At 40.6% G+C, this 17,446-nt stretch overlaps 2 protein-coding genes across 2 annotated transcripts; both read right to left on the bottom strand.

The window, feature by feature from the left end:
* Window positions 1-4,385: 4,385 nt before the first annotated feature.
* On the bottom strand, window positions 4,386-7,903 carry si:dkey-178o16.4 (vasopressin V2 receptor). Its single transcript, XM_040003391.1, has 2 exons — window positions 6,858-7,903; window positions 4,386-6,460 (listed from the first exon to the last, which is right to left on the bottom strand). Exons 1-2 carry the CDS (start codon window positions 7,720-7,722, stop codon window positions 6,252-6,254), a joined length of 1,074 nt encoding a protein of 357 aa, XP_039859325.1. The 5' UTR covers window positions 7,723-7,903; the 3' UTR covers window positions 4,386-6,251.
* Window positions 7,904-7,919: 16 nt separating this feature from the next.
* On the bottom strand, window positions 7,920-17,380 carry trnt1 (tRNA nucleotidyl transferase, CCA-adding, 1). Its single transcript, XM_040003389.1, has 8 exons — window positions 17,253-17,380; window positions 16,938-17,067; window positions 14,832-15,025; window positions 13,766-13,904; window positions 12,982-13,108; window positions 12,673-12,866; window positions 11,648-11,901; window positions 7,920-8,735 (listed from the first exon to the last, which is right to left on the bottom strand). The coding sequence occupies exons 2-8, from the start codon at window positions 17,065-17,067 to the stop codon at window positions 8,490-8,492; spliced, it is 1,284 nt and encodes a 427-aa protein (XP_039859323.1). The 5' UTR covers window positions 17,253-17,380; the 3' UTR covers window positions 7,920-8,489.
* Between the last annotated feature and the right edge of the window lie 66 nt (window positions 17,381-17,446).

Genomic DNA, 17,446 nt, shown 5'->3' with positions numbered 1-17,446 from the left:
AATATGGTCCAAAACCTCTGAGGTTTCCAGCACTTCGGGGCGATCGTGGCTCAAGAGTTGGGAGTTCGCCTTGTAATCGGAAGGTTGCCGGTTTGAGCCCCGGCTTGGACAGTCTCGGTCGTTGTGTCCTTGGGCAAGACTGGGTGGTCAGAGGGCCCGGTGGCGCCAGTGTCCGGCAGCCTCACCTCTGTCAGTGCGCCCCAGGGTGGCTGTGGCTACAATGTAGCTTGCCATCACCGGTGTGTGAATGTGTGTGTAAATGGGTGGATGACTGGTTGTGTAAAGTGCTTTGGGGTCCTTAGTTGGAGTAGTAAAGCGCTATACAAATACAGGCCACTTACTTTGTTAAATCTGTGGCACAAACAATGACGTCACTTCTGAAGGTGAAAGGAGACGAATCCAGTGATAGTTGTAACTAATAAAGTGGCCGGTATATCATACTTGAAGAACAAATCTCCTTTACTTATTTGCTTTATTCCACCTGATGGTCATCTGAGTCATGTGTTAGAAAGAATACAATCAAGTGGGATAAAAAAGAAAAAGAAAAAAAGAAATGATCAACAGGTTGCAATTCCTCAAGTGGCCACTTGAGGCTGATTTCAGAATTGAGTCAATTCGCTTATTTTCCATTGTTAAAATGCACAAGTTCACAGCAGTAAAAAACCTGGTACAAAAATGGCTTTTGTGGATAAACATCCTTCAAAAAAGACGTGACAACGCAACTGTACGGACGCTGGTAATGCTTATGGTTAGGGGTGCACATGCTCTAATAATCTATGGCATGCTGAGACAAGAAACTGTAGCAGTTGCCTGTCTGCTAGGCCTCACCTCTGCTTATTCCAGTCACTGAACTCAATCTTTGCATCCTATTTGTGCTGTCAGTGCATTTGGAGCATTTTTATTGGAGTTATCAGATGAATAATATGGCCTACTGTGGGGTGCTAAGCATGCAGGGAGTTTGGTGAGTAAAATTTTAATGTTACTAAATTAAACTGTTCATCTGCATTAGTTATCAGATACCTACATTTGTACGGCCCCCTTTGTCCAAATATGGTCATTTGTGGCCCCTGTAAACTAACCTGGTGATGACCAAAATGCTAAAAGTGCCACTCATTGACAACCAATGGGCATTGTTAAGTTATTTGGTTTGCACATCTTTTATATAAACTCAGTGGTTACATCACGAAGAAAAGGAATAAAGGAGTTCAGATGGTTTGTGCCATCAATTCTTTATATATGATTCATAAGCAATAAACAGTGCAGTATCTTAAATAGCAAATACTCTGTTTTCTCATCTGCTCGTGCAGTTTAGTGTCCTGAGGGAGTACCACAGGGTGAGATGCACGGCAGACCCTGCCCATAACATTACTAACTCTGATAAACAGGTATTCTTGATTTTCAAATTAATTTTGAATACATCATTTATTCAGCAATAATATGTGTTATGCACCTTTTAGACTCCAGAAGAACATCAGACCAGTCGAGTAAGATGTGCAGCAGTCCACTGTTATCTGTGTGAAATTTTCTTGTTATAATAATGGGATCACATTCAACATTAAGCTTCTTATAAACACAAAAATTAGGTTATATCATTGCACATTGCATATTCCACATATTATATAGGCTAAGTATACTAACAACACTGGAACTTCCTGACCTTGCTTCCCTCAAGCCTCTGAATAGAGCTGTCTTATCTGGGCCTAATAGCCGCTCTGATAAATGGACACAGCCCTCAGGCATGGACCATAATAAGAAGACAGACCTATTCCTGGGACTAGCAGCCATTATGGAGTCACAGCCCCATTTTATTTTAATCAAGCTGAGGTCATGCACATGAATTATAAAGCGCTTTATTCATCTTTGCACTTTCTTTAAAAGTTTAATTAGAAACTCGTGCTTGGACAATAGCAAAAGCCCTCAGACAATGACACATCTGGATCAAAACACCTCTTCCTTTCATTACATAATCCAATGCAATTTTCCCATATTTCAAATATCATCGGCACATGTGATGGGAAAGTGTTGTATTGTAAAGCACCTTAATGCACATCTGTTTGATTATGTATGGTATTCTAATGACAGCAGGCTGGACACATGTCCTGGATGCTATAATAGATCTCAGGTATACACTGTTCTGCATGTGCTCTGTCTGTTTGTTGTGTTTACTGGCTCACTGCATCGGGACAGGAGAAAGTAAGGAAATGGTTCTGTTTAAATTCCAGACGTAATCCATAACAATTGAAGCTTTTGTGGTTTCCACCAAGTTTTATTTCACACTCACAGTTTCACAACTGTTTCAAACATCTTCAGGAGTCACGCCCTGACACATTTGCGCTCACGCACAATATGAACATGAGGTATCACTTAAGTGTGGTGTTTTTTTATTATTATTTTTATAATGTTGACGATATGTTCTGTGTCTTCGTGACATCTCTGAGGCTTTTTGTTCTCAAATCTGTTCTAAATTGTAGGACACAAGCAGTTTATTCTCTGTGCACATGAAGTGGTTTGTTAGGTAATGCATTTGTCATCCACCATATGGTAAATGGCCCGATCATAACACCCTTCTTCAATCAACCTTTTGAGATTTACGTGTTTTGGCGTCAACAGCCTTAAGAAGACAAAGGCAGGAAAGAAAATTTTAAATGCCTCTTGAACACACACTGTGCTCAGTGATAGAATTGATTGTGGTGACAAAGATAGACATATTGGATCTCAAGTGTCTGGGTCATTTAAGGCTTTTTGTCTGACGTATTGAAGTTCTCTGCCAGGGAAGATTGGCTTGACTGGGTGAAGACAGAAAGCCTGGGTAAGTTTTTTCAGTGCTACCTACACACACGTGTCCTGGCTTTGGGTATGTACCATTATCAAGTCGGTAAACTGCATACCTCCCTGTGAGGAAGAGACTAGAAGTCATTCTTTCACGTATAAGGCTTGATTTAGTTATAGTAAAGCCGAATGTAGCAAACCCACATTTCTTTCTTTTTGCTTTTTTCCAAGGAGCCAGATTTTCTTCAGATTTCTAAAGTGGTCTTAAGCAATAGTTGTGCAGGCTTTCTAAAGGTCTTTCGGGGGGGGGGGGGGGTTGTGTTTTTTTTGCTTTTGCTTTTTTTTAGACCACCAATGACCTACAAATCATTCAGTAACAAACAAGGTTCCTTAACTTAAGCAATGAACAGAGAACTTAGCAGAGAACCAATTTTAAATTGTATCTTTTAACTCTTTGTTACTATGTTGGAAAAAATATCCACTTTCTTTAGATAAATCTATGAAAAATGTCAACGATAACACAGTTTGACATTCATAAAATAGTATTGTTGCACCAATAAGGTGATTCCCAAAGAGCCATTAACTGAAAACTTGGCATACTTCGGTGTCAGGGGAAGGGTGGTTGTCCAGAAGCCATTACTGAATGGAAGGGAAACGGGAAAAAACCCTGATGTATGCCAAATTACAAAAGCACTGGGCTGAAAAGATCTTATGGAGTGATTGATCCAAATTTCACCTTTTTATTTCATATCATTGTTAATATCATTAACAGGGGAAGTCAGGAGAGAGGTACAACAGCATCATGGTATCAAGCTGCATGTCAGTCAGTGGTGCTGGGGACCTTGTCAAAATTGGTGGAATTACAAACTCAGAAAAGTACTGTCAGAGTTTGACACGGCACTGAAAAAAGACAAGAAAAGCTTACATAAGAGCTCAGACTGTGCTGAAGAATAAAAGTGGTCATAGCAAATATTGGCTTTCAAGCTTGTTAGGAACTTGGAAACATGAAAATGGCCTCATGTGGCCACTGTTTGTGCTGAGCCCTGTCCAGGGGCTGGATCACAGAAATATTTCTGTTGTTCTAACAGACCAAAGGTAAAGTTGTCTCTATTGTTTACAGTCAGGCTGAGCAACGTGGCTGAGATGTGCTCATTTCCTAAATATCCCAAAAACACTCAGGTGTGGTACGTTTTTAATGCGCAGAAGGTTTTGAGCATCTGCAAAACTCTTGCTGAAACACATCTGAGACAGACAGGAGGATGCTGAAAAAAGTGAACCTTCGTAGTAATTATCGTTTTCGCTGAAGTGAATAGTTAACGCATGCACATTCAAGCTTCCTCAAAGAAGACGCAAAAGTAGCAAATATCAGACAGAATAATCAGCTCAATACTCGCATTAAAGGACGGAGATGAATAACACAGTGAACAGACGAGTTAATCACATTCACATGTGTGCTGACTTTGGTGCATAATTTTGTTTTTTTCCTTCAAGTCATGTCTATTTGAATGCCCTCATGTACAAGTAGTTTAAATGTTGTGACTAATCATGAGACACTGGAGAACATTAATATAGCTTTGGGATTCGACGACGGATGAATGTGATGATAGAAACTGAAGTCAGGGAGCACAGGCCAGCACAAACAAACTTTATTGAGGTTTTCTAGACAACACACAATTGTTACAAGTAGGCCTTTATATATTTCATTACTGAGCTGTCAGTGTTTCGTTATTTTATGTCAGTTATTGTAAGTAATTTCCAATTGAATGCTGGGTATGTGGTCAGTATAATCCCAGAATAAGGACACGTCATAGTGTTTTATACTATAAACACTACCAAACAGAACTGAAATGCGACCCTGTAATGCATGAAAACTGAAGTGGGGTGGCCAATATTTTTATTTATCAAGTTCTATGGTGAACTTTTGGTCTTGGTGTAGGGAACCATTTATATTTTAGGGGGTGCGCTGATTGGTTTAAATATTAATGACCTCACGAGCGCCCAGCAGCCGTTGTTCTTATTACTGTTAAATGTCCCTGCCGAGTCCCTGCTGGGCGCTCGCTGATGAGGGTAAAAGCAGATTTATTGTTGGACAATTTGTGTCGGATTTGTCTGTGCAGCGTAATGAAAGCACAGAAGCGCATTTCTTGTGGCTGTAATGATGTTTCAGAGAAATGTTTTATTCAGTTCTCCTGGCTAGCAAATTACACACAGAAGATGCACATCTTCAACCGCTCGCTTCAGAAAGATGTGCCGCATGCTGGGTTTTTGCTAATCTTTCCCACCTCGCTCTCCGTGAGTTCTAATGATATGTTGTATAATAATATAGAGCGCACGATTGAATAATTACATACGCTCGCATTCCATTCTCCACGTGGAAGATGGAAACGCTATTAAGTGATCTTCAGCAGAAAATTTGAGGTCTAAATATAAAGTGAGCAAACAGAAGTATGTGTAACCGAGGCCTCCGAGTGCAAATAAACAGTTGAGCTTTAAATCCAAAGGGATTTTTTCTTTTCTCAACGTGACGGTGCTGATGGGAAGAAAGAAACAAGTCATCAGAAATCACAGCCCTAGATCCTTGGGGGATGAAAGGAAAAATGGCAACATGTATCAATGACTCTCTAGGGGCACTGAACACAGAGTGTCTGAAAATAAGTACTATTGATGTCGCCTGTTAACTATTTCAGCCACCGAGTGTAGGTCGGACACTGTCATACACATGATCGTATGTACACATGGGCGTAAAAGGAGCTTGAAGGATTTAATTCAGATGACATACGAGATATTTAAACACAGACACGGGGAACAATCGCATTTAGGTGAAACATTTCACAAGATCAGCTGATAAACAACCTTTTTGGGGAAAATATTCAACGCAGTAAAATATCAGAAACAACATTTCGAGTCATGCACCGCAGTCTTTTTAATCAAATCACAACTGAAGCTGGTGGGGATGTGATTATTGGCTTTCGAGGTATTTACTCGTCAGCTGGTCTCAGACAAAATAAAACTCCTACCTGATAACGGTGCCAGAAGAAAACACTACTGCTCAAGTTATTATCAGCTGGAGACCATTCATATCTGAGCATTTCCTGCTAATAAAGTCAAAGTAATATTCAAGCTCAGGTTAGTGCTTGCAGAGAGACTCTTCCTCTTCCTCTGAGCACCATGAATGTCAAATTTGGGATTTTAGTGAATTTATCCAGTACTTGAGGACATATTTCAGTCACAGCTATTTTTTTTTTATTGTTTTTGTTCTTTTAATTTGAAAAATGTTTTCAAAATGTGATGTGCAAGATCGTGTGTCTGGCATTTTCTGTATGAAAGCGTTGTATGCAGTGATCATCTGTAGAGTAGGAACATTACACTGCTAGGCTGTTTGCCTTCACACTTATTAGAAGAGTTTCAGTCTTTACCATGGGGGAGCCGTACTTTCACACCATGCGAAATGAGGTGTAATCAGTGTGTGATCATCGGGGCTTTCATCTGCAGTCCGATAGGCTCTTGAGGCTGATGTACATGGAGCTGACCACAGTGGCTTCTTCCTGCATGGACTCCTTCAGGTCAGGCTGACCTACACAAAGCAGGCTGACCACCCTTTTGGGTAGCTTTCCGCTAAACAGCATGTAGATGCAGGGGTTCACACAGCTGTTTAAACTGGCAAGCAGCATCAAGATGGTGAAGGTTGCACCTGGAGATAGAGGAGGAGGACATGAGAGTCACTTTATTTGGGCTTGGTTGTCTCTTACAGATTTGTGGCTATTTTAAGTTATCTGTTGATGCTTTAAGGACCATTAACCTTTGACCTAATGTACTGTCTGTCGATTACAGTGACTTCATTCAAGTGGAGAGGGCATCCGTCCCTCGTAATTTCACTTTTAAAGTACACTTTCATTGTAATACTAAGAGATTTTAAGGTGTAGATGTTAGAAATAATGTAATTTACTGGATGTATTAAGTGTAACGGGATTGTATAAGTGGAATGAGTTCAAAGCAATTATGCAGAAAATTCTAGTTTCCTCCTCTATTGTTTTCCTGAGCATGATGGCGTTTGTAGCCAGTTAAACTTGCAGTAATAATCTTCTTACTCTGTGTGGGTGCCTCGTCGTCCCAGACAGCCCAAAGCTGCACGGTGAAGAAAGGTGTCCAGCAGAGGATGTATGCGAGCACGATGACCACGGTCATCTTCACCGTCTTCACCCTGGCCTTGGACACTCCTGCCACGCTGCTGGCCCTCGATGACGGAGGCTTGCTGACCGCTTCCCCGACGTGGTGCGTCTTCATGTGGAAGTTAAGCTGCACTGCGCGGCAGATGCGCACCTGGCACACGATCACGGTGAGAATTGGCAGGACGAATATCACCAAAGTCGTCCAGGTTACGTAGGCTCTCCGTCCCCACGGCTCGATGAACTGCGCCCAGCAATCGTACACGCCGGGAGCGACCTCGACCCGAGAGAAGATGAAGACCTGCGGGAGGCTGCAGAGGACGGAGACGCACCAGGCGGCGCACACCGGACCGTTCCAGCGCGCCCTGCGCCTCTGGAAAGTTACCATGGGATTGCAGATGGCTTGGTACCGATCTATAGTCATCACTACGATCATGTACGTGGAGGCGAACATCCCGACCACCTGCAGGTACTTTACCGCCCGACACAGCACATCTGGACCGATGAACCTGTCGGTGATGTCCCAGATGAGTTGGGGGCAGACTTGGAAAAATGTGACCACCAAGTCAGCGACGCACAGGTGGAAAACGAAGACGCGCATTCTTGAAAGCGGCTTCCTGCGCTTCCACAGCACCAGCAAGATCCCAAAGTTTAGGATCCCCGCTGTGATGAAGATGATGGCGAGAAGGGCGATTTCCACCTGCGCCAAGCGCTCATCCCGAGGATCGTCACCAAACGGTGCACTCTCCGAAGAGACGTTACTGATATTTACACCGATCCAAGCCATGCGTTCAACCCAAGCGCAGCACAGAGGGGATTAAATAACCACTCCAGGTGAATCCAGCGGCAGAGGCGGCATGTGAACGATACAGAAAACTCTTGGCGATTTCATCGAAATGTAAAAACGACGGTGGGAGGGACACGGGCTGAACAACTGTTGAGCTTCTTCATACACAGAGAGCGGTAGTAAAGGAGATCAGCGGGTTTTATGTCTCATCTCTGTGGGAGGGAGGAGCAATCTCACTCCAGCACAAAAAATTTTATTTCTCACAGTGCCAGAAACATTAGGATTCACACACAGGGGCCACCTTTTATTGTACAGAGCATGCAGAAAAGGGCAGCCATGAAAACAGAACCTTTTAGTAGAAGTGTAAAATGATCTGTACAGAAAACAGAAATACAGTCAACATAAAAAAGCCACAGACACAAACATTCCTCTGCTTCCTATCATCATGTGAACAATGAAAATAAACATCTACTGTGAATAAACTGAATTTATTCCATGTGTTGTCGTCCTTTACAGGTCAGAGTGAGTTTACTGCAAAAGATGAGAATTCAACTGGCTGAGCATCAACAATAGTGGCCCAAGGCTGCAGGCTCAGGCTAAAGAGCATTTTTCCGCCCGATTTCATGTCTCACTCACCGTAGTGTCCTTTCTGATTGTTTGAGCATCAGGCTGCTCAAACAATACCCAGGAGCAGTGCAGTCACAGCATCAAGCGTCCATGTGATTACCATCTAAACACAACAAAAACATTTCTGCTCCTCTGCTTGTTTATAGCTTTACATAACTCAGCAGTTCATCTTTGTCCATCTGGTAATGACTCTTCTTCCAAATGTCACGGAGCTTCTGTAAGGTGGCGCCTATCTCTTTGCCTGAGGTGATGCCCAGCTTCCTCAGATCGTGCCCGCTGATGGGGAAGCGAGGGATGGACCATCTGCTCAGCTCTGACAGGAGCTTCTCCTCACCTTTGTACTTGAGCAGCTCGCACACTTTACTCTGGGAATCCAGCTCCCGACTCTGAAAGGATGCGACATGTGTGTGAATCGAAGTAACCGCAGAGGGATTTTCTAGAACATCCCAGTCACAAGCAACAGTAAGAAAGGTTGACCATTTACAGTAAATACTTGGCTCAACTGTTCAGGACACTGTGGTCTGATCAGGTTTGACTGACAGCGGTCTGGCAACAAAAGCAGACGAATCTTTAACTGTCGCCACCGTTTTGACTCAAATTCTCTTAAATCCTGAGTGGTTAAAAATATGCAGCTGCACATTTTTCCAACTGACTCTCAGCCAACGTCAAACCAACAAGCACACAGCAAAACCCAAATAAAGAAATCTGCTCTATAAGGCGAGACAAGCCCAGTGAGAAACCAGAGAAACCAGTCTTCGTTCTTTCTCCGTCTACTTTATCCAGTGGTGCCTCTGGTAATGGAAGGGTTAAAGTATTGTGTTTTTGTTTATCAATGTCAACCTGAGTAAAACAAAAATTAAATTAAAAGATATAAGAACAAAAACAGTCTAAAAAAAGTGACAGCTTAAGATACAACGACTAAATTTGGTTTTGAAAATAACTTCAGAAAAATGGTGAGAACAGAACACTGTCTCTCCCAAACTGACTTTTTATATATTCAGTAAACATGCCATCTTTCAATTATTGCTTAATCCTACAAGGTGTTGTACATGTTCACTTCCTCGCTCACAGTCAGGGATCCACCAGCATGTTATAAACCAGGCAGCCCTCCTGGCCTAAGCTGACTCTGCACCGATCACTTTTTATTTTTTAAAGAAAGCTGCAACCATTAAATGGTGGAACTTAAAACTCTTACTTGTTCAGCTGATTTTCATTCACTAATTGAATGACATGAAGCAAGATTCACTGGATTAACTGGATTAAATAAACCAGAAATAAACCAACTCCCTCCTTTACTCGCTATATTTGCATAAATGTCTTGATGGCTCTTTTTAAACTTCAGGATACTTCCTGTTGATGGTCATACTCTTTACTGTCTGTGTACAAAACATTTTAAAAATCTACCTCATCTTGACATTTACGAGGCTTTCGTGTCATAAACAGTATGTTTGTTAGTTTCCATAATTAGTTTTTGTCAGCAGCTCAAGACACGACTACTCGCGCTGGTAGCAAAGCACATTTCCATAGCACGGGAGCGTTTATGACTTAGAAACAATACTTACAAGTGCGGTGTGTATTTTCAACATATAGAAAATATTGTAGAAAGATTTAAAATATGTCGCATTTGACCCCTGGTCAATAAACTGATCTTAAAGTCAAAGTAATAATAATAATGTTGTATAGAGCCATTTAAAACTATGGTTCTTACTACCATTGTTTGTACTGACCACAAGCATATAGCGACTGATATACGGATTCTAAATATCACAGTACTTTGTACCTCTGATCTCTCTTTGCGGTCAAGTTAGGTTAAACTTTCATAAAATGTCTTATCTGTAAAATCCTGCTGCCTTTGTTTGCATTGGCAACACTTTTTTTTCAATTAGTCCCTAAAATGTGTTAATTTTACTGCACTAAACTTCAAGTACATTTAAAAAGAACAAAGAAAACAAAATAACTACTTATAAAAGACAATACTATTCCCTTATAAATACTGCCCAGCATGTATGTCTAGTTATACATGGAAATATAAAGAAAGTGTAGAATGTCAATAATGTAGGCTTTATAGTGTTGAAATTGTCTATTATACTTTAGCTTGAATGTGGAATCATGTGTCTAATTAGCAAAATCTAAATACAATTTCATATTTATGTCTTTAAGAACTTCAATGACAGTTTTAAAAAAATACTGCTACAACTAAAACTGAAGTTGAGCTACGGTTTGTGAAAGATGCACTAACTACAGAAAGAACTAGCAGAGTGTTTTGGTAGCTGTAGAGCAGGGGTAGGCAACTCCAGGCCTCGAGTGCCGGTGTCCTGGAGGTTTTAGATGTGTCCATGATCCATCACAGCTGATTTAAAGGGCTAAATGACTCCTCAGCATTTCTTGAAGTTCTCCAGAGGCCTGGTAATGAACTAATCATTTGATTCAGGTGTGTTAACCCAGGGTGGGCTCTAAAACCTGCAGGACACCGGCACTCGAGGCCTGATGTTGCCTAGCCCTGCTGTAGAGTATTTGACCCTAACAGATCTGGTTTTGGTTCGGCTCTTTGACCTGTTCTAGGCTCCTCTGCTACCCCCTGCTCTCCTGCAGTGGCAGTGCACAGTGTTGGCTGGCTTTGATAGATGAGATTATAAACTAATTAAAAATAAAACTGATGTTTCTATAAACTCTGGTGTCAGTCTCTCTCCAGTGTGTTTCAGCTTATGAGCTGGGTTGTAACGAAAACTGATCAAAGCTTAAACTAGTGTCAAATCAGTTTAGCAAATCTAAACACCAGAGCGATTTAAGTTGACATTTCCACATAAAAAAACAAAACAACTTTAAAATAACAGCTAAAACAAATACTGCTATAACACAAACTAAGGTTCAGCTAAGATTTGTGAAATATGCACCATTTACAAAAATAACTACCAGAATGTTTTGGAAACTATTTTTTTTTTATTCTACAAACATTGCAAAGATAAATATTTCATCAAAGAACAGCAGTGGTTTTGGTTCAGCTCTGGTTAACGATGCCACACATTTCCTAAATACTTCCTGCCTCTGAAAACAAAGCCGTAACAGTCGGATGAGAACATGCTGCAGTCTGTTGTGAATGACGGCTGCAGGCTGGCAACTCTTGAACATTAGCGACACAGCGGGATAAGGCTATGGTAGGGAACATTCACAGACTCAAAGGGTTAATTAATGTCTGTGAAACTGGCTTTTTAAACACATATGTGACTAATATCAGTGACCACATTGGTCTGGAAATAATATTCTCTGTACAGACCGAGTGGAAGAAGAAGAAACTTACGTCAATAATAAAGTCAGTGAAAGGTTTGAGGCTGTCTGGCTCATCTTCTCTCTTGCAGAGCTCCCGTCTGTATTTGACCAGAAACAGTGCCAGGTTCTTCTCCTCTCTGGACACCTTCATTCGGATGTCCATCTTTTCCACCTGCTCTGGGGAGCGGAACAGAGCAGCCAGCATGGTCATGGGTTTGGGAGAGCGGTCTTTGGCGTTCTGCCACACTCGCTTCATCTCGTCAATATCGCCATCTGGAGGTAACCCTGAGGAGCAGCAGGGACAGGAGGGAGTGACCAGAACTGATGTGTAACAAGACAGAAAATGTTTGGTAGAATGATTTCTCCCTCATTCCTATTAAATACTAATTTAACAAGAGTTAAATCAGAGGAAATAGAACCTTATTAGATACGAGACAATAATAGAGCTCAGAGGACCACAGACATCAGGAGGCACTTAATCCTCTTTATCTCAAGGAAGGAAACCAAAACTTTCTCCCAGTTATAAACAGCTGCAAATTGCAAGAAAAACTGTTGGCACATTTGATCCATTATGTCCAGACCTATGCTAAGAAAACAATGATTTCACTGCCATCCCCTCAGCCCACTTTTAAGAAGGATCCGTGCCAAGGCAAAAGGGATACCATGCTCTACACAAAGAGGTCAAATTTGACCATATTGGGTAAAAAAAAATGTTGTCTACAAAAAGCATATTTCACAAATAATAACCAGTTCTATGAGTATGAGTGTATGTGTAACCGTCAGCTAAATAAATACATAAAATAAAATTAAAAATTAAAAAAAACCTACAGGGAAAAACTAATGTTGACATCTGAGCTGCAACCATCATGATTTCCTTTTTAAAATAATTTATTTTTCTAATTCATCTTTGTTAGTGCTGGATATAATGTGAAAAACTCTTAAAATGTCAGATTTACCTTTTCTTCTTTTTAAAAACAGCTGAACATAAACATATAAACATTTTTTATCTGGAGTTATTAATTATTAAGACACCCAGCCGTGCCCTCCCTCTCTCACCAATGTACTGAGCCAGTTCCAGGCTATAGATCAGCTCCAGCAGGTGAGCAGCATGGTTCCCGACCGCCAACTTTTTTAGCTCCACCCAGATTCGCTCTCCCGATATAGCGCCCAGTCCGTGACCATTTTCCCTGATGGCAGTCAGTGTCTCAGGCTCGTGGTCACCAGGCTCCGAAGCAACTCGGCCGTAAAACCTGCGACAAAATGATGGGAGTGAGGTGGTTAGTAGGCTCACGTCAAACAAGGAAGACAATCTGCTTTTTAAACTTCACAGTCTCAAGTAGATACAAAAAGAAATGAGGAAGTTACCTAAAATATCGTAGTATTCTCAGGTAGTCCTCTTTGATCCTTTGTTCAGCGCTGCCAACAAACCGCACTTTACGGTTCTGCAGGTCCTCATATCCACGATAATAATCATACAATGTGCCGTCCAGACCTGTTATAGGAAGCAGAGTCACACGACTTGTCACAAAAAAATTGAAATGCAAAAACAATACTTTTTGGTTGCAACTGGGAACTTCAGACCGACTCTTCTTCTAGTTCTCTTTAATTTGTTTGTTTTTACATCGATTTCGCATATGAAAACTGATTTAAGCTTGCATGGCAGGTTTGAGATGCACATCACTGATGTTTTGACATTTTTAAATATCAATATAGCAACATAATTTCTGACATTTTAAGTACTTCCAAAACTGTTTTAATGTGTTTATTCTCAATACAAACTCAAGTTCTCTGCTCTGTGATTGCCAAGAAAATTCTGGACAACCTGCTCGAGTGCTTCCCGTGGCTTAAGCTTCCTTTTGAACTCACTGTCAAGCATCAGTTAACAGATTTCAGGAAAAACACCAAGAACACATTCCTAATTTTGGCTTCACTTTTCTGGAGACCAGATTTATTTCTTAAATGGTGAATCTGTCCCATTATCACAGCTGTACAATACTTGAAACATCATAATTTAAAAAAAATAAAACGTGCTAGATGAAAATGGTTTTTAGATTTTGGGTGAAGGTGAAGGTACAGGTGAAAGAAGCTCAGTGTTATCAATTCTTTGTACAGTCCATTTTCAGGCTCAGTGGAGAAGAAGGGAAATTACCCAGAAACATGGAGTTAATGGTGAGGTCTCTCCGCTCAGCGTCTTTCTGCCAGTCAGTTGTGAATTCCACCTCTGCATGACGTCCATCAGTCTGAACATCCACTCGCAGTGTGGTCACCTCAAAGCTCTCATTGTGCAGCTGCAAACACCCAATAAAGGAAACACTCATCAAGATCATCCTGTTAGTGGGCTGCTTATTTATGCAATGCATCAGGGCCGTTCAACCATTTCAATCTTTCCATTAAGATTTAAGATTTGACTGATCAGACTGATGATGCAGCTGGCTGCTCAGTGAATCATCACAATCTTTGCTCACGTATTTACTTTATATTTGCACACTTACTTTATTCCACCATTAAAACTGACCCTCACATGACCATGTGGTCATAAACAGATGTGAAGAATCTGGACAATTACACTTTTAGTTTGTAATTCTGTAGGTTATTTACCTTAAAATATAAAACAGCTACTGTATGAGACTAACCTTTTGATTTGTTCATTTAAATTTTAAAACATTTAATTCTTAATCCTAATTATGAAGAAAGCTCATTCAGCCTAAAACCTTGTTTGACTGGCTTGTTTTTTTCATTTTGTTTTTATTTTAAGAATCATCACAAGTGTTGATTTGGACAAACTAGCTCTAATATTTGCGATGCATTTTTAAGCTTTACTAATTCTTGCCTTGTTAACTCACATGACCTCCCCTTCACCCATATTTACCATAAATACCAACTCTAAAATCTGAACCTCGTGTGAATCTTTAAAAATGACACCCAGCATCTATCTATAGAGTACACTTCAAATGTAGCTGTCTAAATACTTACTATTTTCTTAAGTGCATTTTATTTTCTATTAGACAAAAACAGACAGAAAATATACATTTTCTAAGAAATCAGTAATAAAGTTATTATTCCTTTCAAACAACATTAGCTACCATAACTATACCAGGACAGCAAGTTTGGTTAAGCAGTCGCTGACAGTTAAGTTTAACACTGTTCAAAACAGCTTTTAGCCTTATTTAGACAAATGAAAGACTTCATCAGCGTTACACAGCAGAGCCTCTTACTCGTGCAGTGATAGTCCCGTGCTTCTCTCCTTTATTGTTGATCATCCTGATCCCAGCCGTTTGAAACATGTGCTTCATCTCCTCTGGAGTGGCTGTGGTAGCAAAATCCACATCTTCAGGCCGCTTCCCAGACAGCAGATCCCGCACAGCACCTCCAGCTATCCTCAGCTCATGCTGGTGTTTCTCAAACACCTCTGGAAAAACCGTGCAAACACACTCAGGAAACTTTTCAGAAGTTGTGCCTGGAGGTTGTTTTGACCTCTGCAGTGTATTTGCTCTCTTGCAAATCACCTGATAAGTTTAAAATTTTCAACTATTTCATCCTTAGTCTGTTAATAAAACAGGGAGTTTTACATCTCACGATCTCTTTCTCGTCTAAATATACCTTTAAAAAAAGGGGGCAAGTTTTACACACTGCTTTGGTCCTGAAGCAGACATTCTGACACAGAAGAGAAAGAACAGTTGCATCATCTGTGAAGCACTGCATCAAAGATGCTAAAGTGAAGTTTGAAATGCAGCCATCATCACAAATATCAGTTAAATCAGTCACTCTGGGGTATGTTCTGTTTGTGATTAGTTCACTATCATGTTTTACTGACGTGACTCCCACTTAAATCCAACTCTGCTTTTCATACCATCAAAATATGTGAAAAAAGGGTCTATGGCTGTTTTAATCAACAGGATTTATTCAGGCAGGTTGAGGGACAATATCAGGGAATGACAGCTTCATATAACTTGGTGACTTTTCACGCAAACGTTGAAAACCTATTTGGCCCGGCTTCTTCAAAATAACATCCACGGGCTATTCAATCATTCTGGCATAAATGAAAAGTCAGTCTCGCCTCCAACCAGATTAAAATGCAGCAGCTCTGCTTCTACCTGTCTACATGTTTTATAATGTGTTTTAAAAGTTTTAAATTATTTTACTAGTCACTTTAAAGCAGCTGAGGCCCTTCTGGTTGCTCTAAAGTCAAGACTTAAATCTAAAGGTGACCGTGCTATTGCCATCACAGCCCCAAGCTTTCGAAAACAATCTGCCCAAGGAGATAAGGTAAAATTGGTGACTACTTGAAATCACTAGAAAAAACACATTTTTATAAACCTGCTTTTGTGACATCATTGATCTCTCTGGTTTGTCTTTCGCCCTCTTATTGCTGCTTTATATTCTCATTTGGGTTTTAATTCTCTTTTGCTTTCGTTCAAGGAGCTTGTGTTTCTGGTACTGTTTATGTACGTATGTATTTCTGTCTGTAAACACGATAGCTCAAAAGTTTGACATTAATTATGATATCCATTAAATTTTGGCTTAGACCCACTGAGGTCTTCAAGGTCAACTTAATGACTTGTTGGTCATAAACTGACAAAAAGCTTTATAACTTAGAAACTATGATTTTTACAAGTGTGGTTAGCACTGTATAAAGATTTAGAATTTCATGTCCCATTTGGGCTTTAAACCTCTCATTCAAGGTTAGCAGATTGATCTGAAGGTCAAAACAATAATAATGCTACACAGAGCTATTTAAAAGTGTTTCTTACTGTCCAGCGAGTGAGCTGCCTTGGTGGAGATTTGGGCTCTCAGGGTGCTTCATGTGTTTTTTGGCTTTTACAATATAATACGTTTCTGATGCAGTGCTTTTTCTGTCTTAATATTTATGTTTTTTTTAAAATCCCGTTTTATATTTGGTCCCAATTTCCAAGCTTTCTGTTTTAATACTAAATAAATAAAAAAATTATTACTATCAACATAGAAGAACCATCATCTTGTGAAAATTGTTAAAAACCCTTCTTTCCGGTATAGTAAACTCAATTTCTCGCCATGGAAGCGCAATGCATTAAAACAACAAACCTGTACCTAATAAAAAACCTCGATGTTGAATAAAAACTGCATTAATAATTAATTGTATAAGAAAGTAAGTAACAGGCCGACGGGCGGTCTTCGTTACTTAACTGCTCTCCGAGTGTCCCCATTTATTTTTAATAGGAAGTGATCAAGTTGTCAGTCACTCTGTCATTGTGCACGGGTATTAACATTTCACAAATAGGCGAAAACTCAGAGGTTTAAGTGACCGTGCAGCTGGCACGTGTCCTTCCGCAGCTGTGCCTCACCTGCCAATCCATTCAGTCCATCAGTGAACAGGGACTGGAACTCGCTGGTCTTTAGCTGCATGGTAAACAGGCTTCTCCAACACAAACTTGCTCTACCACTCACACGAGGACTCAGTAACCTGCTCCACATCTGCACAGACAAAAGACACGTTGTCACGGGCTGCTGCTTGGTTGTGTATCACTACTTCTATCGAGCTAGCTAGCTAATGAGTCACTGAACGCATGCTCCTGCGCTCGAGCAGCTCTCGTGAACATTTCACGTTGATGTTTTTCCATGCCAACGTATGTGTAACCAAAAACAACAGACAAACTGACCTACAACTTAACAAGGAGATTATATGCGCATAAATCGCCACTATTTCCCATAACACCGTCCTGTTATCTCTCGTGAAAGCTGGCCGGAAGAGTTTCCATACCGGGCACTTTACTAACCAATAGCGCGAGGTTTCGTCAGGCAGTGTTTTTAACGAACGTGTAACAACAAGTCTCGCGAGATTCTGGTTTGAAGT

This window comes from Simochromis diagramma, unplaced genomic scaffold (genome assembly GCF_900408965.1).
Source record: "Simochromis diagramma unplaced genomic scaffold, fSimDia1.1 OVJJ01000646.1, whole genome shotgun sequence".
NCBI lineage: Eukaryota > Metazoa > Chordata > Actinopteri > Cichliformes > Cichlidae > Simochromis > Simochromis diagramma.
This window is presented reverse-complemented; position numbering and strand designations above follow the sequence as displayed.